Source organism: Sus scrofa, chromosome 7 (assembly GCF_000003025.6).
Source record: "Sus scrofa isolate TJ Tabasco breed Duroc chromosome 7, Sscrofa11.1, whole genome shotgun sequence".
In the NCBI taxonomy this organism is placed as follows: domain Eukaryota; kingdom Metazoa; phylum Chordata; class Mammalia; order Artiodactyla; family Suidae; genus Sus; species Sus scrofa.
Window position 1 is genome coordinate 53,693,637 of NC_010449.5, and position 27,300 is coordinate 53,720,936.

A 27,300-nucleotide genomic window follows, 5' to 3' on the forward strand; every position below is an offset into this window, starting at 1 on the left:
ATCTCTGTACAAAGTGGTTTATAGGAGTTCTTTCCGAGCTGGTGACTTTACGAGGAGCTGACAACTCATATGTTAATACTGGTGCTGTTACTTGGCACTAAGAGGTCAGCTGTTCTGAGATCCTTTGGGGAAAGATCTTTAAGCTCATCACCCCTTGTGAGCTTGTGGGAAGTTCTCTGAAGGAACCTTTGCAGAAGGAGGACACTTCCACTGCAGGAGGTGGGCACAGGAGTGAGAGGCCGCTGGGCAGCTGCCCGGGCCCTGCAGTCTCTTGGCCGAGACCCCAGGTGGGACCAGCCATCTGAAATTCTAGGTATCATGCTTGGGTACAATGACGTGGTGGAATATGCTAAAGTTACATACGAAGTGTAATTACAAAACTTACAGCAGTCTTTCTTTATACTTTGATGTTAAGTTTGTTTTCTGTTTTTGTTTTTTTTTTTTAATTTTGTTGCTTTTTAGGGCCGCACCTGGGGCATATGGAGGTTCCCAGGCTAGGGGTCGAATTGGAGCTGCAGCCACTAGCCTACACCACAGCCACAGCAACACGGGATCCGAGCCTCATCTGCCACCTACACCACAGCTCATGGAATTGCCTGATCCTTAACCCACTGAGCAAGGCCAGGGATCGAACCCGCATCCACACGGATCCTAGTTGGGTTCATTACTGCTGAGCCACAGTGGGAACTCCCTAATGTTAATTTTTTAAAAAATGGGGGAGACAAAGTTCCATCATACTGGGATCAGAGCCACGTGCCAAGCCGGGGCCTGGCCCAGAGCAGGAGTTGACGCTTCTGAGCATCAGTCACATGCAAACCGAAAAGCAAAATGAGGCTGTGGCTGGTTATCACCCGCCCCTGCTGGGCCCTGACCTGGACTCTCAATACCCTGCCTAGTCTCCAGAGGGAAACTCTGGCCACAGGCCGCAGTTCCAGCCAGCGCCACTCACCTCGAGCTGAGGAAGCCAATGGCTGAACACAGAACTGGGTCAAGTGCGGCCCCAGCAGCACCAGAGACGCCCCATGGGCCAGTAGGCGTCAGGTAGGGCTGAGCCTGGCCTGGGGTTTAGGGTGCTTCCCCGCCAGGTGGGGGAGGGAGCATCTGGGCATGAAGGTGGCAAGGGCTCAGGGGAGAGTCTAGGGGGAGGCGAGGCCAGGCCATGGATGCCTTGGGCCAAGCCTGCACGCGGGGGACGGCAAAGGGGCTCAGGAGGAAGATGCCTGGGCAGCGGGCAGGGCTGGGGTCCAGATGGCTCAGAGGAGGGTCCTCAGGTGACCAGTCAGGAAGAGGCCTAGGGTCACAGGAGGGGACTGCTCCCTGCACACAGCTGCCATGAATCCCGGGTGCCACACCCCCACGACACCCATCTGACGGGTTAGGAGGCCTGTCTGACATCCCTCAGCTGGTAGACTCCAGAGCCAGCACTAGGCTGAGCTGAGGTGTGTGTGTGGGGAGGTGATGAGGAGGGTCTGGGGTGCCCCATAGACAGCCAGAAATGGGCTCTGGAGCCCACGTGAGAAGAAAGGAGCCCCCCTCCATGGAAGGGCGGGAGGTGGGGTGGAGGGAGTCTGTGAGCCTCGCCCAAGGTAAGCCCACACGAGAAGAAAGGACCCCTTCCCTCGAAGAGGCTGGGAAGACTGGTGAGCGTCACAGCCTGCTGGTAAGTGATGGGTCTGCCTCCAGCCTGATCCGGGTCCGGGCTGTGTGGCCACAGGCTGTGACACTCAGCCAGTCTTCCCAGCCTCCAGCTCTGTGGGACCCTGACTCCCAGGGTCAGGAGGGGGTCTATGTTTGAGATGAACCAGAAGCATTTACGGGGCAGAAGGGAGGGTCACCTGAGTGAGGGCGAGGTTACTGCTGATGGTTCTGTGCTGCTCCCGGGGGTCATCCATCTGTCCAGTGTTGGCCTAGGATGGAGAGGGAAGGGCAAAGGGTGAGTGGGGCTGGGCCCACAGCCGTCAGCCTTCCTGGCGGACCTCAGGAGAGTTCAGCGAATACCACTTCACCGACGACAGAAGGAATCATTATTCTACCAGCTTCTGGAACTGGAGTCAGCCAGTGTCAGGGACCAGCTCCCCTCCCAAGTGTGCAAGCACACCCAGGCACGCATGTCACCAACACCCTCAACATGCAGCCGTCCAGCCTGTGCATGTGGGGCGCCGGCCTGTGTCCTCAGCCTGGCCTCTGGCCTCATTCACTCTTTCCTCCGCCAGCGAGTCACATCCCAAATGACCACCAGCCGCCCCATGGCTCCTCTGCACACCACCCTGTTGCAGAAGCGTGCCAGTCCTGCTTCTCCTAGGATCAAAAGCAAGGCTAGCAACAAGGCCTCTCCTTTAGAAACACAGGTTGCTCCTAACGTCACAGCCTTGGCCGGCGAAATTCAAGGCGCAGATAGAAAAGGTTTCAGGGCGTTTTCCCAGCTCCTCTACTGAGTTCGTTACTCTTCTCCCTACAAATAAGGTGGGGCGGGGGGGGGGCTTTCTGTCTTTGGCACGATGGGCGCCTGGGCACACCATGTACTGCTACAGAGCCCCTGGCCAATCTGCCTAACCCAGGTGGTCTGACTCCTGCCTTGGGTGTCCTCACAGGAGCTGGGGTGCAGGTGGAACAGGGCTACGTGGGGCCACCCAAGGCCAGGGGCTCATCCCTCCTCTGCCTGCCCCCCACCGCCATGTTCTCGGGAGATTCCCACTGGGACGCGGCACTGAGCCCATCCATTAGGCAGGTGCTGCCACAGGCCCATGACCCCTGGTGCCAACTGGCAAGGCCCCCCTTCCTTGAGAATGCTCACCCCCACTGGCTGCATTCACAGTCCCCATGCCCATGGGCTCTGGCCAGTTCTGGCCAACAGGAGCCACGGAAAGGCACTGGTGGGCCAGGGAGGTTGGGGTGTGCGTGTGCCTTCCTCCCTGCTGGGCAGTGGCTGGGTCCCCGCCCGACGGCAGCTCAGTTGCACGGCTCTCCTTCAGCCGCAGGCCAGGTTCCGGGTCCACCCTCCTGGCCCCCAGGCCTGAGTGACCATCATGTCCTGCTGCTGCCGCCGCCTTGGAGGCTTGCTGCCCATGGCCTGGGGCCACTCCAGTCTGGGAGCCAGGCTACAGCTTCCCAAGGACGCCATGTGACTTCATGGCAAAAATTACTCTGTCATTACTCTGTTACTCTATATGTTTTTCCAATAACAAGAAAAATACTGGATCAGAAGGGACAGCCCTGCTCTGTCTTCTCCCCCAGGGTGGAGGGTGGGGTGGGACAACACGTGACTCTTTATTTTGAAATAATTCTGACTTTGCGAGAGTTCCAGAGTTAAAAGTTTCCACTTCACCCTTCACTCAGCTTCTCCAGACGTTAACACCTTACAGAACCACCGCACGGCTATCCAACTGCGATGCTAACACTGGCTCAGCTCCACCAGCTAGTGACAGCACGTGTCCAGGCCATTTCCCACCACTGTCCTTTCTCTGTGCCAGGAGGTAAGCCTGGCTCGCCCACTGGCTTGGTCCTGGATGCCCTTGAGGGGCACTGGTCAGTGTTCTGTAGAGGGGGTCCTTCCACAGGGTCTGCCTGCTGCCTCCCCACGGTGGCACTGAGGGTGGGCGTTCGGGGAAGAGACAGCAGAGGTGAGGAGCCGTGTCCTCATGCAGAGGCCCCTGCCCCTCGATTGGAGCCCCCAGGCTGGCCCACACCCAAGGGAAGGGGAGATGAGCGCTGGCTCCTCATAGGTGGCAGTCAGAGCCTTGAGGACCTTGTCTGAAACTACCCCGCGAGTCTCAAAGATTAGGGGGGGTACGTGAAGCTTTGCAAAGACCCTATTTATTCCTTCTTAAAGTTTTACCCATGAACCCACCAGAGGATTTCACCCACAGCAACTACCAGTTTACTGTCTTAATGGTGAAGCTGCATTTCCTTCGTTCTTTCTTCACTCATCAATCTAAATTCTTCCTCTAACACAGAGCTGTCCCTTCTCTCTCCTTGTATTAAAAAATTGTTTTTTCTTTTTATTACACCTGTGGCATATGGAAGTTCCCGGGGTAGGGGTTGAATTGGAGCTGGAGCTGCCAGCCCATACCAAAGCCACAGTAACACTGGATCCCTAACTCACCAGGCAGGGCCAGGGATTGAACCTGCATCTTCATAGAGACAATGTCGGGTCCCTAACCTGCTGAGCCACAACAGGAACTCTCTCTCTTTTTAACAGATGGAATCATTTACTTACAGTACATATGGACTCGTGGAGAGCTATTCTAGAGGTTATAAGATAATACTCTTACTATTTACTTTCTTATTTTTTATTTTTTTGTCTTTTTAGGGCCACACCCACGGCATATGGAGGTTCCCAGGCTAGGGATCTAATCAGAGCTGTAGCCGCCAGCCTACACCACAGCTCACAGCAATGCGGATCCTTAATCCACTGAGCGAGGCCAGGGATTGAATCTGTGTCCTCATGGATGCTAGTCGGGTTCGTTTCCACAGAGCCATGAAGGGAACTCCTCTTACTATTTACCTTGAGTCTAAATTTGTTCCAGCTGTGGGCACCGGCAGCCCTTTCAGATTGGTTCTGCTTCTTTCTAACATGCCACACCCTGCTTTTAAGCAGTTCTGTACTTCCTGGCATTAGCAGATACTCCAAAGCCCATCTTGTATCTCCCCTGCCTCAGCTCTAGAATGAGCCTTTTTTTTTTTTTTTTTTTTGGTCTTTTGTCTTTTTGTTGTTGTTGTTATTGTTGTTGCTATTTCTTGGGCCGCTCCCGCGGCATATGGAGGTTCCCAGGCTAGGGGTTGAATCGGAGCTATAGCCACTGGCCTACACCAGAGCCACAGCAACGCGGGATCCGAGCCGCGTCTGCAACCTACACCACAGCTCACGGCAACGCCGGATCGTTAACCCACCGAGCAAGGGCAGGGACCGAACCCGCAACCTCATGGTTCCTAGTCGGATTCGTTAACCACTGTGCCACGACGGGAACTCCTAGAATGAGCCATTTTTTAAGGACACCATTCTTTTTACTGGAGAATAGGATTTAGAAATGAGATCAGGGCAGGAGGCGTGCCTAGCGTTACTGGGGTGTCACTGCTTCCGGGTTCTCTTAGTGGATATGGAGCTAGAGAATGTATGTATGTTTCCTAACCCATCTGTGCTCCCACTCATATTTATTATGGTGGATCTCTGCTAACACACTAAAGTAAACATGAGTTTATACTGATATCTCTGACTCCAATCCAGTATCACAGGGTCCATTACAGCACTGAGGAGATGGCTTTTAAAAACAACCATCAGGAGTTCCCGTCGTGGCACAGTGGTTAACGAATCCGACTAGGAACCATGAGGTTGCGGGTTCAGTCCCTGCCCTTGCTCGGTGGGTTAACGATCCGGCGTTGCCGTGAGCTGTGGTGTAGATTGCAGACAAGGCTCGGATCCCGCGTTGCTGTGGCTCTGGCGTAGGCCGGTGGCTACAGCTCCGATTTGACCCCTAGCCTGGGAACCTCCATATGCCGCGGGAGCGGCCCAAGAAATAGCAACAACAACAACAATAACAACAACAACAACAAAGACAAAAAAAAAAAAAAAAAAACAACAGCAAGCAGGATGTACAATATTACAGAGATTAAGAGGAAATCTGTGAGCATGGAGAGCAGATGAGTTAGGTTGACAGAAGGACCCAGGCCCAGAGATGGAAGCAGAGGTGGCCCTGAGGACAAGGGACAGCAGGGAACCTGGAAGGACATTTGACTCAGAAAGCAGGGCAGCGGCTTCAGGAAGAAATGGCCTCTTCTCTTGCCTGACTGGCTTGTGCCAATGGTGGAGTGCTTGGTGAAGCAGAGGCAGCAAAGTGCCCAGAGTGGCCATCATAAGAAGGACAGAGAGGCCCCAGCCCAGTAAGACAAATGACCAGTATATACCTTCAGGTGACACCCTCTGACTCTTGCCCAGAGTTTGCCTCCCTCAGCAAAGGAGATCCACAGACTGGGAGGAAACCTGAAATGAAGGATGCTCTGACAACCAAGAACCACTATCCACCAAGGCCATGATCATAACAGAGACACATCAAACTCAACAAATGAGGCACAAAAGCCAAAATGGGAACCTCTGGAGCATGTAAATTAATTTGAGAGGACGGCACTTTCATAAGAGGAAGGGTGACTTGAAATTCTGGAAAGCATAAACCTGATCCCTGAATTCAAAATAAAACACAAAGTCAAGCAAAAGCTCATCATTAGATGAACTCGATGGCACAGTGGCTGAGAGAGATGAAGAGGGAATGCGTGAAATGAAAATCAAGCAGAAGTATTTTCCTAGAAGACTGCACAACTGGACAGAGAGCTGGAAAGGGGGCAGATCCAGAAGGTGTGTGGAAACCATGAAGTTGGAGAGGAATACTAGTGCAAATCAAAGTATCAGAAATCACAAAACAGCGTTTTCACAAAACTGAGGATAGACATGTCTCTAGATTGAAAAATTTGGAGTTCCCACTGTGGCACAGTGAGTTAAGGATCTGACTGCAGCAGCTTGGGTCCCTGTGGATGTGTGGATTTGATCCCCAGCCTGGAAACTTCCATATGCCATGGGGGTGGCCAAAAAAGAAAACAAACATACAGACAGACTACCTGAAAGAAATGAGGCTCAAAAAGACATGCAGCTTCCATGGGCCACACGGGGTACAGAGGACATTGAACACTTATCTCAGCTGAGGGGAAATGCCTGCACACCTGGCCCCTCCAGCCGGCTGGGCCGACCAGCTGAGGCTGAGGGAAGGCCCCGTCACACTGCTGGGGTCCACACAGCCCACCTGCCATCACCTCACCTGAAGCAGGCACTGGAGGACGCACATGAACCAAATGAAAAGGACACAGGATACCAAAGCCAGACAAAGACACTACAAGAAAACAATAGAGTAATGTCTCTTATGAATATTGACACAAAAGTCCTTAACAAAATACTAGCAAATAGAATTCAAGAGCTCATTAAAATTATTATACACTGTGACCAAGTGAGACTTAGTCCTGGAAAGCAAGGATGGTTCAACATATGAAAATTGATAAATGCAATACACTCCATTAAAAAATGAAGAAAAATAAACCACATGTTCATCTCAATTGATGCAGAAAAAGCATCTGACAAAATTCAACTTTTCATAATAAAAACTTTCAATGATCTAGGAATATAAGGAAACCAGCCCAATATAATAAAAGTTATGTATCAAAAGCCCATAGCTAATGTCATACTTAGGGTGAAAGACAAACTTTTCCTTTAAGATCAGAAAAATCAAGGAAACTCACTTTCACCACTTTTATTCGACACAGTCTTGGAAGTCCTAATTAAAGCAATTAGGCAAGAAGAAAAAATAAAAGGCATTCAAAATGAAAGAAAAGGAGTTCCCATTGTGGCACAGCAGAAACAAATCCAACCAGGAACCATGAGGTTGCAGGTTCGATCCCTGGCTTTGCTCAGTGGGTTAAGGATCCAGTGTTGCTGTGAGCTGTGGTGTAGGTCGCAGATGTGGCTGTCGAGTAGGCCAACAGCTGTAGCTCCCATTCAACCTGGGAACCTCCATATGCCGAGGGTGCAGCCCTAAAAAGCAAAACTAACAAACAAAAACAAAAAAAGAACAGCAACAACAAAAAAAAAACAAGGGGAAAGAAAAAAGCAAAACTATCTCTCTATGCAGATGACATGATCTTTTATGTACAAATCCCTAAGATTGCACAGAAACTGAATAAAGCAATCCATCAAAGTTATAGAATACAAAATCAACAACAAAAACAACAAAACCCACTTGTGTATCTATTTACTAACAACAGACAATCTGAAAAGGAATCTCATTAAACAATTTCATTTCCATTTACTATAACATCAAAAAGACTAAAACACTTATGAATTAACTTGACAAAGGAGGTGAAAGACTTGTATGTCCAAAATGTTACTGAAAGAAAATTTAAAGACATCAATAAATAGAAGGACATCTTACGTTCATGGATTGGAAGACAATACTGTTAAGATGTCAGTATTACCGAAAGCAGTCTACAGGTTTAATGCAATTCCTAACAAAAACCCAGTGGCAAAATAGAAAAATTTTTTATTTAAAAATTCATATGGAGGGAGTTCCCGTCATGGCTCAGTGGTTAACGAACCCGATTAGGAACCATGAAGTTGAGGGTTCGATCCCTGGCTTTGCTCAGTGGGTTAAGGATCTGGTGTTGCCGTGAGCTGTGGTGTATGTAGGTTGCAGATGTGGCTCAGATCCTGCATTGCTGTGGCTCTGGCCTAGGCCGGCGGCTACAGCTCTGATTCAACCCCTAGCCTGGGAGCAGCCCAAGAAATGGCAAAAAAAAGACACACATACACACACAAATTCATATGGAGGAGTTTCTATCATGGTGCAGTGGAAACAAATCCAACTAGGAACCATGCGGTTGTGGGGTCGATCCCTGGCCTTGCTCAGTGGGTTAAAGATCTGGCGTTGCCATGAGCTGTGGTGCAGGTCGCAGATGCAGCTCAGATCTGGCATTTCTGTGGCTCTGGTATAGGCTGGCAGCAACAGCTCCGATCAGACCCCTCCATATGCCACGGAAGGGCAATAAAAGAACAAAAGACAAAAAAAAAAATTCACATGGAATCTCAAGAGACTCCCCTTGCCCAAAACCCAATCTTTAAAAAAAAACAAAACAAAACTGGGGAGTTCCCATTGTGACTCAGTGGTTAACGAATCCGACTAGGAACCATGAGGTGGCAGGTTCCATCCCTGGCCTTGCTCAGTGGGTTAAGGATCTGGCATTGCCATGAGCTGTGGTGTGGGTCGCAGACGCGGCTCGGATCCCACGTTGCTGTGGCTCTGGCGTAGGCTGGCAGCTATGGCTCCGATTAGACCCCTAGCCTGGGAACCTCCATGTGCTGCAGGAGCGGCCCTAGAAATGGCAAAAAGACAAAAAGACAAAAAGACAAAAAAAAAAAAAAAAAAAAAAAAAAAAAACCCACAAAATTGGAGGTCTCATACTTCCTGGTTTGAAAACCTATTACAAAGCTGCAGTAATCAAAACAGCGTGGGACAAACATAAAGACACAGAGACCAATGGATTAGAACAGAGACTCCAGAAATAAACCCTAACATATATGGTCAAATAATTTTTGGAATCATGCCAAGACAATTCAGTTGGGGAAAGGACAGTCCTTACAACAAATGGTGGTGGGAAAATAGCCCCATGCAAAAGGATGAAACTAAAGCTCTTCTTAATACCACATGATCCAATGGATCAAAGATATAAACATTCAAGCTAAAACTATACACTTCTCAGAAAAAAAACACGAAGGAAAATCTTAGGACATTGTATTTGGTTATGATTTCTTGGACACAACTCTAAAAGCACAGGTAACAAAAATAGATAAGGTGGACTACATTAAAATTAAAAATTTTGTGCATCAAATGACACAATCAGAGTGAAAAGAGAACCAACAGAAAAGGAGAAAATACTGGCAAGTCATAATCTGATAAACATTGAGTTCCAGAGTATATAAAGAATTCCTACAGCCCAACAACCAACAAATAACCCCATTAAGAATCCTCTTGCACTGTTGGTGGGAATGTAAAATGGTACAGCCACTTTGGAAAGCAATATGGAGGTACCTTAGAAAACTTAAATATAGAACTACCATATGACCCAGCAATCCCACTCTTGGGCATATATCCAGACACAACTTTTCTTGAAAAAGACACATGTACCCACATGTTCATTGCAGCACTGTTCACAATAGCCAAGACATGGAAACAACCTAAATGTCCATAGACAGATGATTGGAGTAAGAAGATGTGGTATACAAACACAATGAAATACTACTCAGCCATAAAAAAAGAACAAAATAGGAGTTCCCATTGTGGCACAGCGGAAGCGAGTCCGACTAGGAACCATGAGGTTGCAGGTTTGATCCCTGGCCTTGCTTAGTGGCTTAAGGACCTGGTGTTGCCATGAGCTGTGGTATAGGTTGCAGATGCATCTCGGATCTGGCGTTGCTGTAGCTGTGGCATAGATGGGCAGCTACAGCTCTGATTAGACCCCTAGCCTGGGAACCTCCATATGCCACAGGTACGGCCCTAGGAAAGGCAAAAGATAAATAAAACAAAACAAACAAATAATGCCACACAGCAATGTGGATGGAACTAGAGACTTTCATACTAAGTGAACTAAGTCAGAAAGAAAAAGACAAATACCATATGATATCACTTATATCTGGAATCTAATATACACACAAATGAAACTTTCCATAGAAAAGAAAATCATGGACTTGGAGAACAGACTTGTGGTTGCTAAGGGGGAGGGGGAGGGGAAGAATGGATAGGAAATTTGGGGTTAATAGATGCAAACTATTGCCTTTGGAATGAATAAGCAATGAGATCCTGCTGTGTAGCACTGGGAACTATATCTAGTCACTATGATGGAGCATGATAATGGGAGAAAAAAAGAATGTATACCTGTATGTGTAACTGGGTCACCTTGCTGTACAGTAGAAAATTGACTGAACACTCTAAACCAGCTATGACGGAAAAAAAACTCACTATAAAAACAAATAAAAACAAAAAATGTGCAAAAGACTTGAATAGACATTTCTTCAAGAAAATTTTAAAATGGCAAAAAGCACATCAAATGATGTTCAACATCACAAATTATTAGGGAAATAAAAATCAGTATTACAGTGAAATACCACCTCACATCTATCAAGATGTCTGCTGTTTTCAAAAGCAATAAAAAATAACAAGTGCTGGAGGATGTGGATAAATTGGAACACTTGTTTGTTTGTTTGTTTTTTGTCTTTTTGCTATTTCTTGGGCCACTCCCGCGGCATATGGAGGTTCTCAGGCTAGGGGTCAAATCGGAGCTGTAGCCGCCGGCCTACGCCAGAGCCACAGCATCGCAGGATCCGAGCCACATCTGCAACCTACACCACAGCTCACAGCAATGCTGGATCGGTTAACCCACTGAGCAAGGGCAGGGACCGAACCCGCAACCTCATGGTTCCTAGTCGGATTCGTTAACCACTGGGCCACGACGGGAACTCCAAGTTGGAACACTTGTAATTGTTGATGGGAATTTAAAAGCTCCAGATCAATTACCATATGATCTGGCAATCTCCCTTCTGGTTGTTCCCTTCTAAACAGCTCCAGTGGAAAACAGTATGGAAGTTCCTCAAAAAATTAAAAACAGAATTGCCATATGATCTGGCAATTTCCCTTCTGGTTGTACCCTCAAAAGAAAGTAAGGCCTCAAAGAGCTATTTAAACACCCGTCTTCCCGCAGGAGCAATACCAAAAGGTGGATGCGACCAAATGTCCATGGATAGATGAACGGATAAACAATTCTGTTTATCTGGACGATGGAATATTTCCACATTAAAAAAAACAAGGGAGAAAAGGAGTTCCCTTGTGGTGCAGTGGGTTTAGGATCCAGTGTTGTCACTGCAGTGGCTCAGGTCACTACTGTGGCACAGGTTTGGTCCCTGGCTGGGGAACTTCCACATTCCATGGGCAAAGCCAAAAAAAAAAAAGGAAGTAAATCCTGACACCTGCCACGACATCACAACATGGATGAACCTTGAGGATGTGATGCTCAGTGAAACAAGCCCATTACAAAAAGACAGACATCAGAGTTCCTGCTGTGCACAGTGAGTTAATGATCCAGTATTGCCAAAGCTGTGGTGTAGGTCACAGCTGCAGCTCGGATTGGATCCCCAGCCCAGAAAGTTCCATATTCTGCGAGTGCAGGTGTTAAAATAAAAATAGATAAAATAAAATTTCCTTTAAAATATCTTAAAAGACCTTAAAAAACCTTATAATATCTTAAAGACCTTTAGATATCTACTTAAATCTATTTTAAACAGACAAAATATCTTAAAAGAAAGGGGGTGACTAGTCAAGCCACAGAATGGGAGAATATTTTTGCAAACCATATATCTGACAGAAGACTCACTGTATAGAAACATGCTATCACTTACACGTGGAAGCTGACAAAAGGATACAAATGACCTTATTTACAGAACAGAAACAGATTCACAGATTCACAGAAAACAGACCCATGGTTACCAGAGGGGACAGGTGGGATGGACAGACTGGGGTTTGGGACTGGCAATATGCACCCTGAGGCATATGGAATGACTGGCTAACGGAGACCTGCTGTGCAGCACAGGGAACGCTACCCAATATTCTGTGATCATCTCTGTGGGAAAAGAATCTGAAAGATGTGTGTACATGTGTAACTGTACAGCAGAAATGATCACAGCATTGTAAATCAACTACACACAAAAAATTTAAAAAATGAAAAAGAAGAACTCTTAAAACTCAAGAGTAAAAGCAGTAATGTACTTAAAAAATGGGAAAAGCTACGAGCAGACACTTCACTGAAAAAGATATGTGAATGGCAAGCATGCACATGAAAAAGTGTCAACCACTATCAGTCATTAGGGAAACGCAAATGAAGACCAAGATGAGCTTATCAGGACATATCTATTACAACAGCTAAAATAAAAACTAGGCAATACTAAATTTTTTTCTTTCTCATCATGCCCATGGCACACAGAAGTAACCTGGCCGTGGATAAGACTTGCGCCTTGGCAGCAACCCGAGCCGCAGTAGTGACAACACAGGATCTTTAAACTGCTACACCACAAGGGAACTTCGGCAACGCCAAACATTGGCGAGGATGCAGAAAAATTACACATCTCAAAAACTGCGGGTGAGAATGTACAAAATGTACTGGCAGTTTCTTTAAACACTAACCACTACCGCCATCTCATTCCCTGACATCCCAGAGAAACGAAAACTCTCTATACAGATACATGTACGCAAATGTTCACGATAGCTTCATCTGTACTGTCCGAGGACAGTCCATGTCTGCACTGTGGTGATGGTGACAAGCTATGCCCCTGTCAGGTTCCTGGTTTCCGTGACGTGCTGCAGTTGCAGTTAAGATGTGAACTCTGGGCAAACTGCAAAGGTTCCCCCCTGTACTGTTTCTGCAAGCTTCTGTTCATCTACAATTAATTCAAAATAAAGAGGAGAAAAAACACTGTGGGGGACTACTGCTGTGCTGACAGCTCTGGGTACATCAGAAACAGAATGTCTGGGGTGCAGGGTTTACACATATTGACAGTTTCACACACTACCCTTCTGGAGGAGTGGACCAAATCACACATGCACCACAAGTGCCGAGAATCCTCACGTCCACCCCTTTCCAGCCGTGGACACGAGACATGCAGTAAAACTACATCAGAAAGTGAATATCCATGAGTTCCCGTCGTGGCTCAGTGGTTAATGAATCCAACTAGGAACCATGAGGTTCCTAGTCCGAAGACAAAAAAAAAAAAGAAAGAAAAGAAAAGAAAGAAAATGAATCAGCTGATGAACAGTGTGGCTGGTATGTTTTCTACATTAATTTACATTCTCATTTATTTGCAAACATGAGTTTTTTGTTTTTGTCTTTTTGCCTTTTCTAGGGCCATACTCGCGGCATATGGAGGTTCCCAGGCTAGGGGTCCAATTGGAGCTGTAGCCACTGGCCTACACCACAGTCACAGCAATGTGGGATCCAAGCCATGTCTGCGACCTACACCACAGCTCACGGCAACGCTGGATCCCCAACCCACTGAGTGAGGCCAGAGATCGAACCCGCAACCTCAGTCGTTAACCACTAAGGCACGACGGGAACTCCGAAACATGAGGTTCTGATTCATATCCTTTGTTCATGCTGCTACGGAAGGGATGTCTTCATCCTAATAGGAAAGAGCTGCTCAGATACTTGGCAAAAAGTATTCAAAAGCCCTGCCAACTTTATATAACTTTTCCTATGTCATTCATTCCCCTGTTAATTTGTACAAGGAAATGGTTATGGGTGGAGTTGTGGCCCCCAACAGAATTAGAAGTCCTAACACCAAGACCTTAGTAAGTGAATTTAATTGGAAATAAGGTGGTTTGAGATGTTGTAATCGGTTACATGAGGCCACACTGGAGTGTGCTGGGCACTAATCCGATACAACCAGGGGACATATGGACACAGAGGTGCACGATGGCAGAGCGCCATGTGACAGTAGAGACAGAGGTCAGCGATGCATCTGCAGGCCAGGAACAGCAGGGGCTGGGGGGAGGCCTGGGGCCCACACCTTGATCTCTGACTGACAGGCAAGGCCACAGACCACACCCTGCTGCCGTTTAAGCCAATTGGTTTGCAGTGCTTTCTTACGGCAGCCCCAGCTTCTGTAAACTGGTTACAGAGCTTCCAACTTAAATGAGACAAGGCCATCTTCTTTCCTTTATAGGCTCTGCATTTGTTCTGCTACTGAAAAAGCATTTCTAAATACTGATTTGTCTTTTTGACATCAGGCTTTACTTTAAATTGTTCAAGCTATTCAAATTATAGGAGACAGGATCAAGATGGTGGAGGACTAAGACGTGGTACTCACCTTCTCCCACAAACACATCAAAACAACTATCTCCATGTAGAACGGTTCTCACAGAATCCTTTTGTCTCCCTCCACATGAGACAAAAGGCTACTGAACACTGACAAATGATCTTAAAACTCCAAAAAGGGCAAGAAACCCTCCACAAAACTGGATAGAACAAAAAAAAAGAGAGAGAGAGAAGGAATCAGGATGGGACCAGCACTCCTAAAGGGAGCTGAGAAAGAGGAAAGGAACCCACACCCTGGAAAGTCACCTAAATGATGCAGAGATCAGCTGAGACAGAGGGACCTCAAAACCACAGAGAAAAGCACAGTGGTTGGACTGAGGCGGGCAAAACAGAGAGAGAGCCACACAGACCATCTGGACCACCCCGACGGACATCACAGCCTGAGACGCTCAGGCAGGGGCTGGGCGCTGGGTCTCAGGCTCAGGAGATCAGTTCCGGGGAGGGGACAAGGGTTGGCTGTGTGGAGACAACCTGAGGGGCTAGGACGCGGTGCACCACAGGCTGGGGAGTAGAGTGCCACAGCTGAGGGAGGAGGTCTGGGCCTGCAGGAGAAGCAGGAGAAGCAAGGTGCCACTGCTGGGGAGAACACAAGGTGGAGGGGTGGACCACCACAGGAATCTCTTTCTCTGCCCACACGCAGACTCTCAGAGGGCAGGGCTAAGTGCAACAAGGCACCTCCTGTGCTGTCTACAGGTGGCGGGGACAAACTCAGTCATCTCAGGACTCCAGAGGTGAGTGTGACCCGCCAACAATGGGCATCTGAACAGACTCCACCTACGGCCCCAGTCACCTCAGAGGTCAGCACAGGGGAGGGCACTGCAACCAAGCCCCACCTGCTGTTCCTCTCACTCCCCTGGGAATGCTCAGGCCCTATCACAGCCACTGCCAAATGCCCCATGAGCTGCCTATACCTGCCTGAGGGTCACTGTCACTTCCCAGGGCCCGGCAAATGGGAGCAGCCTATGCCACCTTCCCGCAGGTCCTTGTAACTATCAAGGGCCCAGTAAGCAGGCCCTGGCCACTAGAGCTGCCCACTGCCCCCATCTCCCTGGGAGCACACGCAGCCCCTATCAATGGGATACCAGCCTGCTCACACTGAGGAACAAGTCAGCAAGCATCCAAAAAAGCAGCCCTCACACCAAAAATAAATAGCAAGCCCTCACAAAACACCCAGGGGCACACTCGCATATAGATAGCCCTCCGAGACTACAGCAGTGTTCCCTAAACTCACAGAATAGGTAAAATATCAGCAAAATGAAGAAGCTCAGGAACCATTCCCAGTTAAAAGAACAGAAGAACACCCCTGAAGGAGCAAACAATGAAGCAGACACTGAGATCAAAAAGGAGATAGTGAAAATACTGACAGAATTAAGAGCGAGTATGAAGGAGTTAAGAGCAGATGTGAACAGTAATGCAAAATACTTTAGAAAGGAACTAGGAAATATAAGGAAGAGTCAAGAAAAATCAGAAAATTCATTTGCAGAGACGAGAGCTGAGTTAAAGGCACTGAAGAGCAGAATGAATAATGCAGAGGAACGAATTAGTGACTGGGAAGGTAGAATAATTGAAATCACCCAATCAAGAAGCAGACAAGAAACCAAATGAAAAAACATGAAAGTGAAATGGACTAATATAAAGTGGGCCAAGCTATGCATCATAGGGGTTCCACAAAAAGAAAAAAAAAAGGGGAATGAAAATACATTTGAAGAAATTATGGCTAAAAAATTTCCAAATCTAAAGGAAACAGACATCAAGATAAGGAATAACAGAGGGCCCCTAACAAGTTGAACGCAAACAGGCCCATACCAAGACATATTAAAATAAAAATGGCAAAACTTAGAGATAACAAGAAGATTCTAAAGGCAGCAAGAGAAAAACAAAGCGTTAATAAGGGAACCTGCATTAGGCTACGAGCATATTTCTCTATAGAAACACTACAGGCCAGAAGAGAATGGCAAGATATATTCACAGTTTTAAAAGGGAAAAATTAGGAGTTCCCCGTCGTGGCACAGTGGTTAATGGCTCTGACTAGGAACCACAAGGTTGCGGGTTCGATCCCTGGCCTTGCTCAGTGGGTTGGGGATCTGGCATTGCCATGAGCTGTGGTGGTGTAGGTCGCAGACGAGGCTCGGATCCCACGTTGCTGTGGCTGTGGCGTAGGCCAGTGGCTGCAGCTCCTATTAGACCCCTAGCCTGGGAACCTCCATGTGCCACAGGTGTGGCCCTAGAAAAGACAAAAAAGACAAAAAGAAATAAAAGAGAAAAAATTGCAGCTCACAGGAAAGCTGGATCCTTAACCCACTGAATGAGGCCCAGATTGAACCCATATCCTCATGGATACTAGTCAGGTTCCTTACCACTTTTTTCTTTTCTTTTCTCCCCCCCAACCCAGGGCCGAAACTTTGGCATATGGAGGTTCCCAGGCTAGGGGTCAAATCAGAGCTGCAGCTGCCAGCCTGTGCTGCAGCCACAGCAATGCAAGATCCAAGCTGCAACATACTCTACCCAGCAAGAATATCATTTAAAATAAGGAAAAACAGGAGTTTCCATTTGCTGCAAAAGGATAAACATGAAGATGCTAAAATAGGGCATCAAAATCATAAAATGTGGGGAAGAAAAATAAGAAAAATCTAGACTTTTAAAAAAATTTTTTTATTTAAGAATGTGTTTGAGCCTGTATGACAATTGGGCTAAAGCAAGCAGATATAGGAAGGGGATAACATACTTGAAAAACAGGGCAACCACAAATCAAAACCAAACGTTACATTCGCAAAAAAGTAAAAAGAAGAGGACAGCATAAAATAAAGTATCCAACCAACCAAAGAAAGGAGCAAAGGCGAAACAAAGAATCAACTGGAAAACAAGGTTAAAAGTGGTAATTAATACACATTTATCAATAATGGACTGAATGCTCCAATCAAAAGACACAGAGTGGCAGACTGGATAAAAAATGAGAGCCTACAATATACTACCTAAAAAAGACCCACCTTAAGGCAAAAGACATGCATATTGAAAGTGAGGTGATGGAAAAAGATATTTCACATGAATGGAAAAGACAGGAAAGGAGAAGTTGCAATACTCGTATCAGACAAAATAGACTTTAAAATGAAGGCCATGAAGAAAGACAAAGAAGGATACTATCTAATGACAAAAGAATCCATTCAAGAGGAGGATATTACACTCGTCAATATACATGCCCCTAATATAGGAGCACCCAGATACATACAACAAATACTAACAGACAAAAAAGGAGAAATTGAGAGGAATACAATAACGGTAGGAGACTTAAATCCCCACTCACATAAATGGACAAATCCTCTAGACAGAAAATCAATAAGGTAACAGAGATCCTAAATGACCAAACAGAAAAGTTAGACTTAATTGATATTTTCAGGACATTACATCTAAAAAATCAGAATATACATTCTTTTCAAGTGCACATGGAACATTCTCAGGGACTGACCACGTGTTAGGGCACAAAACTAACCTCAACAAATTTAAGAGTAGAGAAATTATTTCAAGTATCTTCTCTGCCCACAATGGCATGAAACTAGAAATTAACTACAGGAAAAGAAAAAAGGAAAAACTGACTACATGGAGACTAAACAACATATTACTAAAAAACAACAACAACAACAACAAAAAAACCCCAGTGGGTCAATGAGCAAATCAAAAGGGAAATTAAAAAATACCCTGAGACAAATGATCATGAAAACACACGATTCAAAATCTATGGGATGCCATAAAAGCAGTTCTTAGAGGTAAATTCATAGAGATACAGGCCTTCCTCAGAAAGATCCGAGAGGAAATAAACAAAATAAAGATTCAAAAACAATAAAGAAAAATCAATAAAACTAAGAGCTTGGTTTTTTTGTTTGTTTGTTTGTTTTTTGTCTTTCTAGGGCTGCACCCACAGCATATGGAAGTTCCCAGGCTAAGGGTCAAATTGGAGCTGTGGCCACTGGCCTACATCAGAGCCATGGCAACACAAGATCCGAATTGAGTCTGCAACCTACACCACAGCTCATGGAAATGCTGGATCCTTAACCCACTGAGAGAGGCCAGGGATCAAACCCGAATCCTCATGGATGCTAGTCAGGTTCGTTAACCACGAGCCACGACGGGAACTCCCAAGAGCTTGATTTTTGAATAGATTAAAAAAAAATGACAAACCTCTGGCCAAACTCACCATGAAGAGGAGAGAAAGAACTTGAATAAACAAAATAAGAAATGAAAAAGAGATCTCAATGGATACTGCAGAAATACCATAAGAGAATACTATGAACAATCATATGCCAATAAATTGATAACCTAGAAGAAACAGACAACTTTCCAGAGACATGCAGCCTGCCAAAACTGAATCAAGAAGTAGATCAACTGAACAGACTGATCACTTGAAATGAAATTTAATGCATAATAAAAACACTCCCTAGAAACAAAAGTCCAGGACCAGATGGCTTCACAGGCAAATTCTACCAAACATTAAAAGATGAACTTATAACCATCCTTCTTAAACTTTTCCAAAAGTTTGAAGAAGGAATACCCCCAAAGATATTCTCTGAAGCCACTATCACCCTAATACCAAAACCAGACAAAGATATTACCAAAAAAGATAACTATAGGGCAATATCTTTGATGAATATAGATACAAAAATTCTCAACCAAATTTTAGCCAACTGAATCCAACAACAAATTAGAAAGATCATACACCATGACCAAGTGGGATTAACCCAAATTCACAAGGCTGGTTCAACATACGCAAATCAATGAAAGTCATACACCACATTAACAAAAGCAAAGTCAAATACCACATGATCATCTCAATAGATGCAGAAAAAACATTTGACAAAATCCAACATCTATTCATGATAAACTCTTACCAAAGTGGGTATAGAGAGAACATACCTTGATGTAATAAAAACCATTTATGACAAAGCCACAGACAATATTATAACTCAACAGAGAAAAGCTGAAAGCCTTCCTGCTAAAATCTAGAACAAGACAAGGATGCCCACTCTCACGACTTTTATTCAACACAGTATTAGAAGTCCTAGTCACAGCCATCAGACAAACAAAAGAAATAAAAGGTATCCAAATTAGAGGAGAAGAGGTAAAATTGTCACTCTATACAGATGATATGATACTATATATAGAAAACCCTAAGGATGCCACATAAAAACTATTGAACTGATCAATGAATTCAGCAAAGTAGCAGGATACAAGATTAACATTCAAAAATCGGTCGCATTTCTGTATACTAACAATGAAATATTAGAAAAGGAATATAAAAATACAATACCTTTTAAAATTGCACTCCAGGAGTTCCCGTCGTGGCGCAGTGGTTCACGAATCCGACTAGGAACCATGAGGTTGCGGGTTCGGTCCCTGCCCTTGCTCAGTGGGTTAACGATCTGGCGTTGCCGTGAGCTGTGGTGTAGGCTGCAGATGCGGCTCGGATCCCGCGTTGCTGTGGCTCTGGCGTAGGCCGGTGGCTACAGCTCTGATTCAACCCCTAGCCTGGGAACCTCCATATGCCGCTGGAGCGGCCCAAGAAATAGCAACAACAACAACAACAACAACAACAAAAAAATTGCACTCCAAAAAATGGAATACCTAAGAATAAACCTGAACAACAAGGTGAAAGACTGAAACGCTGTGAAGTATAAAACATTAATCAAGGAAATTAAAGAGTATTCAAAGAAATGGAAAGATATTCCATGCTCCTGGACTCAAAGAATATCATAAAAATGGGCATACTACCCAAAGCAATCTGCAGATTCAATGCAATCCCTATCAAATTACCCATAACATTTTTCACAGAACTAGAACAAACAATCCAAAAATTTATAGGGAACCACAAAAGCCCAGGATTGCCAAAGCAATTCTGAGGAACGAAAACCAAGCAGGAGACATAACTCTCCCAGATGTCAGGCAATATTACAAAGCCACAGTCATCAAGACAGTGTGGTACTGGTACCAAAACAAACATACAGACCAAGGGAACAGAATGGAGAACCCAGAAATAAACCCAGACGCCTATGGTTAATTAATCTATGACAAAGGAGGCAAGAATATAAAATGGGAAAAAGACAGTGTCTTCAGGAAGTGGTGCTGGGAAAACTGGACAGCTGCATGTACATCAATGGAACACACCCTCACACCATGCACCAAAATAAACTCAAAATGGCTTAAAGACTTAAACATAAGAAAGACACCATCAAACTCCTACAAGAGAACACAGGCAAAACATTCTCCGACATCACCTGTACAAATGTTTTCTCAGGTCAGTCTACCACAGCAATGGAAATAAAAGCAGAAGTAAACCAATGGGACCCAATCAAACTGACAAGCTTTTGCACAGCAAAGGAAACAATTAAAAAAAAAAAAAGAGAGAGAGACAACCTATGGAATGGGAGAAAAGTTTCAAATGATGCAACTGACAAGGGCTTAATCTCCAAAATGTACAAGCAACTCATACAACTCAACAGCAAAAAAGCCAACAACCCAATTGAAAAATGGGCAGAAGACCTCAACATCTATTCAAAGAGGACATAACAGATGGCCAAAAGGCACATGAAAAAATGCTCAACATCACTAATTATTAGAGAAATGCAGACCAAAACTACAATGAGGTACCACTTCACACCAGGCAGAATGGCCATCATTAGTAAGTCTACAAATAACAAACGCTGGAGAGGGTGTGGAGAAAAGGGAACCCTCTCACACTGTTGGTGGGAATGTAAATTAGTATAACCACTATGGAAAATATTATGGAGGTTCCTCTGAAAACTAAATATAGAACTACCGTATGACCCAGCAATCCCACTCCCGGGCAAATATCCAGACAAAACTTTAATTGAAAAAGATACATGCACCCCTATGTTCATGGCAGCCCTCTTCACAATAGCCAAGACATGGAAACAACCTAAATGTCCAGATGAATGGATTAAGAAGATGTGGTACATATAGACAATGGAATACTACCCAGCCATAAAAAACAAAATAATGCCGTTTGCAGCAACATGGAGGAAGCTAGAAACTCTCATACTAAGTGAGGTCAGTCAGAAAGAGAAAGACAAATACCATATGATATCACTTCTATCTGGAATCTAATACATGGCACAAGTGAACTATCTATAGAAAAGAAACAAACTCATGGACTTGGAGAACAAACTTGTGATTGCCAAAGGGGAGGGGAAGGGAGTGGGATGGACTGGGAGTTTGTGGTTAGTGGATGCAAACTATTGCATTTGGAGTGGATAAACAATGAGATCCTGCTGCACAGCACAGGGAACTATATCCAGTTACTTGTGATGGAATATGATGGAGGATAATGTGAGAAAAAGAATATGTGTGTGTGTGTGTGTGTGTGTGTGTATACACACACATACACACACACATACACACACACATACACACACACACACATATATATATATATATATATATATATGATGGGTCACTTTACTGTACAGCAGAAATTGACAGAACATTGTAAATCAATTATAATAAAAAGTAAACAAATTATATGTATGACATAAAGAAAAATTGCTTCTCAAGAATGAGTCAGTTATCTCGGCATCATTTAGGAGTAATCCATCCTCATTTCACTGATGCCAGTATTATACAACAGATTATATTTTTAAAGTCTGAGCTTATTTCTGAATGTTTTGTTTTATGATAAATCAATTGAGACGTTTCAAAATATTTTAATTCCTATAGCTTTATATTATGTTTTAAAATCTGGAAATCAAATTTTACCATTAGTCTTTCTTTTTCCTAGTGGTATTTTCTTGGTGAATCTGACTTATTTATCCCTCCAGCTAAATTTTAAAATAATATTGTCAAATATCCCCCCAAATCTCTTTGGCATGTTGATATTAACTGCATTGATTTTATTTTATTTTTTGCCCTTTATATGGAGATTCCCAGGCTAGGGGTTGAATCACAGCTGCAGCTGCAGGCCTACGTCACAGCCATAGTGATGCAGGATCCTACAGCACAGCCCACGGCAACGCTGGATCCTTAACCCACTGAGCGAGGCCAGAGATGGAACCCATGTCCTCAAGAATACTAGTTGGGTTTGTTATCACTGAGCCATAATGGGAACTCCTAACTGCATTAATTTTTTAAACTAAAACAAGGTGAACTGATAACTTCACGACATTGACTTTTCCAACCAGGAACTCTGTATCTCCCTCTAAATTCTACCTTCCTTTATACAGTTTTGTCATTTTATTTGTAGAGGACCCAGACATTCTTCCTTTCTTTCTTTTGTCTTTTTAATTGTAGTACCTGTGGTATATGGAAGTTCCTGGGCCAGGGGTCAAATTGGAGCTACAGCTGTGGTCTACACCACAACCACGGCAACACTAGATCTTTAGCCACGCTGGTTCCCCATCGATGCTGTAGCAAATCATCACAAACCAAGTGGGTGGAAACAAAACAGAGGGGGCCTCCTGCAGTCCTGGAGGCTAGGAGTGGCTCCGAGGGCCCTGCTCCCTCCAGAGGCCCTGGGCGCATCTGTTTCTCTGTTCCCAGCAGAACTACACTTCCTGGCTCAGGACCCTTCCTCGTGTCTTCTCCCCGGACTCTCTTTCCCTCTCCTGCCCTCTCTTTCATCTCAAACGCCTTCTGCCTCCCTTTGCAAGGGCCCCTGTGACGACACTGGGCCCAGCTGGATAATGCAGTCCTGCCTCCTACCTCAAGGGCCATAATCATATGTGCAGAGACCTCCTCCACATAAAGGACGTCTCATTCTCCACAGATTAGGGTGTGGACATCTTTGGGGGCTGCTGCTCAGCCAACTGCCCCCTACCTCCCTCCCTAGCCTCGGGCCTCACCCTCTGCACTCCAGCTGCATGTCTGGAGCAGAGCACAGCGGGCTTTGCACAGAGAAAGAGAGAGGCCACGCGTAATAGGAGGAAAAGGATTTACATGCCCTAGAGGCTGGGAGCACAAGGAGGGTGGCAAAGCTGGGAGCCAGGACAGTTACAGAGCCCAGAAGAGAGCACCATGGGGTCAGGGATTCAAGGACCAACACCCCCAAGAGAGGTCACTCAGGTCACAAACCTCCCTCCCCTCTGAGACCCTGCATCAGGCCTGTGTTCCCACCTCTGTTTCTGGGCCATGTGTGAGCCAGGTCAGGGCTGGGGGACAAATGCAACCTCATGTCCAGGCACATGGGGCCGGGCTCAGCCCTGGTCGGTGGTCCAGCCTGGCCGCAGAAGAACAGGCTGATGGCTGGGAGCAGCGATCGGGCAGAACATGCCCACCAGCGTGTGTGCAGTCATCCCCCACCCACAAGTCGGGGCGGTGGTCACACGGCCCCTCGCCACTCACCGCCGTGGAGAGCCGGGAGGCCAGCGTCATCTCCAGGTTGCCCTTCAGGCCCACTAGGGGCGGCACTAAGGTCAGCAGGTCCTTGAGCTCCGAGAACACGGGCCAGCGCTGCAGGAAGAGAAGCTGGTTAAGGCCAGTGCCCAGCGCCCGCGGGGACATCTAGAAGCTGCAACAAGTCCTCTCTCCCTGAGAATGTGTAGGCTACAGAGTTTATTACGTGGCTCTAAACTGAGCAGAGTTAAGAGCATATCACTAAGCTTTCTTGGTGCTGGTGAGTGAACAGGAGCCTCAGGAGCCCCTTCTTCTCTGGCAGCCAGGAAACTGGGGGCCAGGCAGCCCCCGAAGCCCACCGGCCAGTGCTGCCTGAAAACAGGCTCTGCCCAGGATGCACGTGTCTGCAGCAACAGGGTGAGTCCCCAAGCTCAAAGCTGGGGGATTTCCGTGGGATTTCTCACAGGAGAGCTGGCGGGACGGCCCAGGATGGGGCAGGGACCTCCAGGGCTGAGGCCCGAGCATCACCTGCAACTCCAGGTTTGTCAAGACTGACGGAACATGTCTCCATCCAACTCTCCATCACACAGAAAGGGAAAAAAAAAAATTCTTCATGAACTGAAACCATTCTTAACACAACACTGTAAATCAACAATCCTCCAATACAAGATAAACATTAACTCACAGGTTGAGGGTCCCGTGTAATGACTGCTATGGCTCTAGTTAGAGCTGTTCGATCCCTGGCCCAGGAATTCCCACGTGGCCCAGAGGCGGCCAGAAAAAAATTACCAAAAAAAAAAAAAAAGTGAAACTGTTCCTACCTGTTTAACATGCAATTGGACTGCCCCCCCATCAATTTTTAACACCCACCTGTGGCCTCCCTGACCCTCGGTGTATCTGCAGCCCCTACACCAGAAACTGGTCCTGGAAACCCTGCTGCTCTGTGAGCTGGAAGGCTGGTGGGGTCTGGTCCCATCCCCGTGAGGAGCTGTGAGAGGCTGGGTGAGCCAGTTACTCTGGGGGCCCGGAGGTTCCGGAGCAGCCCTATAACATGTCTTACAGGACCTGGACGCAAGGGGTCAGCCAGGCCCTGTGATGGACCTTCCTGTCCGCCAGTCTAGGAAGCTCCCCTGATTCAGCTCTCGGTTCTCTCTCCTTGGCCTCTCCCTTTACCTTTTTTTTCTTTTTTCTTTTTTTTTTTTTTCTCCTTTTTTGCAGTAGCACCTGTGGCAAATGGAGGCTCCCAGACTAGGAGTAGAGTCGGAGCTGCTGCTGCTAGTCTACACCGTAGACACCGCAACGTTGGGATCGAGTTATGTCTCCGACCCACACTGCAGTTCATGGAAATGCAGGATCCTTAACTCACTGAGTGAGGCCAGGAATCGAACTTGAACCCTCACAGACACTAGGTCAGGTTCTTAACCTGAGCCACAACCAGCGTACTTTCAGCTTTCCTTCAGTCTGTGAAGTTCAAAACCCACTCCTTCTCCGAAGGGCCCAGAAGAACTGTGTCACCAGGTGTGGAGGTGCTGCCGTCCCACCCAGCAGAGGGCCCCTCCCGCCCCAGGGACCCCCAACTTGCTCCACCTACTGCGCACCCTCCCCCTCCCCACCAGCCCAGGTAGAAGGCACAGCTCCTCAGCCTCCCACCAGTACCACTGAGCTGTGAGTCCTGTCCCCCTCTGTCCGTGGACCTGCACACACGGAGCTCTCTGCTGGGAGCGTGTGCTGTTGCTCCGCATCCTGGAAGCCACTAAGGCAACTCTGATCTCCAGCCAAGTATCCTGCCCGCTGTCCCCGTCCCCCTGCATCTGTGGGCAGCCAGAAAGACTGGAAGGTCTGTTTCTGCTCAGGGTTCAGTCAAATACGCTGAACGAACCGAGGAGGAACCGATGACCTGTGGCTCTGGCAGAGGGCTGGGCTGGTTCAGTTCAACCCAGGCAGTGTCCCCATCCCTGGGACACACGTGCGCATGTAAACCCCAGAACGGTCCAGAAGGGCATGCATGCATGGACCGACAGGAAGGGATCGAGATTGAGGCCTTCAAAGTCGGCTCAGCCTCTCTGCAATGCTTGTTTCATAAAAACATCTGTTCTCGACATGCAAGCGTGGAGACACTGCACCCCCACCCCCATCATCCCCTACCAGCTCCAGCTTCTCACAATCAGACACTGCGCCGTGAGGTGCCAAACAAGGCCCCTGGAGCCAAGGCATCAACAGGCCGCCTGGTCTCCCAGCAAATGCCCCTCCAATGGCTCCATCCAGGTTCAGGACCTCGTCCTCCCACAGACAGCCTGCCAAGGTTCTGGGACTGGGGGTGGTGGTGCCCGTCACCCTCAGGAAGCGGGCATGGCAGAGCAGGGCTCAAAGCCCTCTGGTCTTGTAACGGCCTGTGTTGAACGGAAAGGGCTTGAGGCCCAGGCGGCTGTACCTCCAACAGGCTGACCCTGGAAGGTGGTCAGGGGCTGATCTTGGAGGGTCGTCAGAGGCATCCACGCACCTCAGAGGCTGAGGCCCCAGAAGGACCCTCCCCCCCGCCCCAGGCCCATCTGCCCGTGTCTCCAGGCCCCCCCGGGCCCTGCGCTGCCCTCCGACGCCCCATACGCACTTGGACAGTGTTCATCACCAGGCCGGCACCCAGGAGGCCCAGGCCGGACAGCAGAACAGGCACCACGATCTGGCCCATGATGGTGAGGACGGTCTCGGGGAAGACCTCTCGGGGGCGTCGGGTTAGCTCACAGCGGAAGCCGCGTAGCTTTCGGCCCTGGAAGCGGAACTCCAGGTTCAACTGGGTGACCACCATGACCAGGCCGCTGACCACATTCCTAGGGGCAGACGTCCAAGCCTGGGGCACCCTCTGCGCCGTCCTCCGTCCACCGGGAGCCCCCACGGGCACAGCTGCGTGGGCTCCCAGCAGCCCCTCAGCTGAGACCGGAGCAAGGAGTGAGGAACAAAGGCCATGTGACTTGGCCGCACTCCAGCTGCGTCCACTCCCCACATCAGGTTCTCTGCAGACAGTGGCTGCCTATCTGCCAGGACCGCCCCCCACCAGCCTCCCTGGAGGTGGCTCGCTGTCCCTCAGAGTGACCTTGACAGTGTCCAGCAGTCTGGGCCACATGGCTCAGGCGGGACCAGAGAAATGGAGCCACGTGAGGCCACACGGTCAGGGCCACACGGAGGACGGCTCATCCCTGCACCTGCGTCCGGGTGGCTGATGCACCGGCTCAACCCTGACCCTGAGGAAAAAGAACCTGACATGACCCTGACCCTGAGGAGAAGGGTCCTGATGTGGAATGAGTGTGTCCGCTTTGCTTCCACTGTGTCAGGGACAGGGTCCAGGCCCAAGAGCAGGCTGAATATTGTAGGTCACAGCCGGTAGGAGTTAAAGCCAAGGCGTGGATACTCGATCCCACGTCTTGGGCACCTCTGGTTGCCCTCTTTCAGACAGTCCACCCCTCAGCCCAGAGTCCAGCCATCTGCACCCAGATCCCATGACTTTGCCCAGCCCATCCCCCCTTC

At 47.3% G+C, this 27,300-nt stretch overlaps 1 protein-coding gene across 6 annotated transcripts in view; it reads right to left on the minus strand.

Annotated features, from left to right (window-relative positions):
• The window catches only part of SLC41A3 (solute carrier family 41 member 3), a 68,903-nt gene that overhangs the window by 21,506 nt on the left and 20,097 nt on the right, over nucleotides 1-27,300 (minus strand). For 5 of the 6 annotated variants that reach the window (XM_021098942.1, XM_021098940.1, XM_021098938.1 and 2 more), the window contains 2 exons: nucleotides 23,791-23,898; nucleotides 1,836-1,907 (listed from right to left, as the gene is read on the minus strand). In XM_021098942.1, coding sequence (XP_020954601.1) covers nucleotides 1,836-1,907; nucleotides 23,791-23,898 — 180 coding nt within the window. Of the gene's footprint in view, nucleotides 1-1,835; nucleotides 1,908-23,790; nucleotides 23,899-26,389; nucleotides 26,602-27,300 lie in introns of those variants that run through there. The other variant, XM_021098944.1, reaches the window with a different exon arrangement.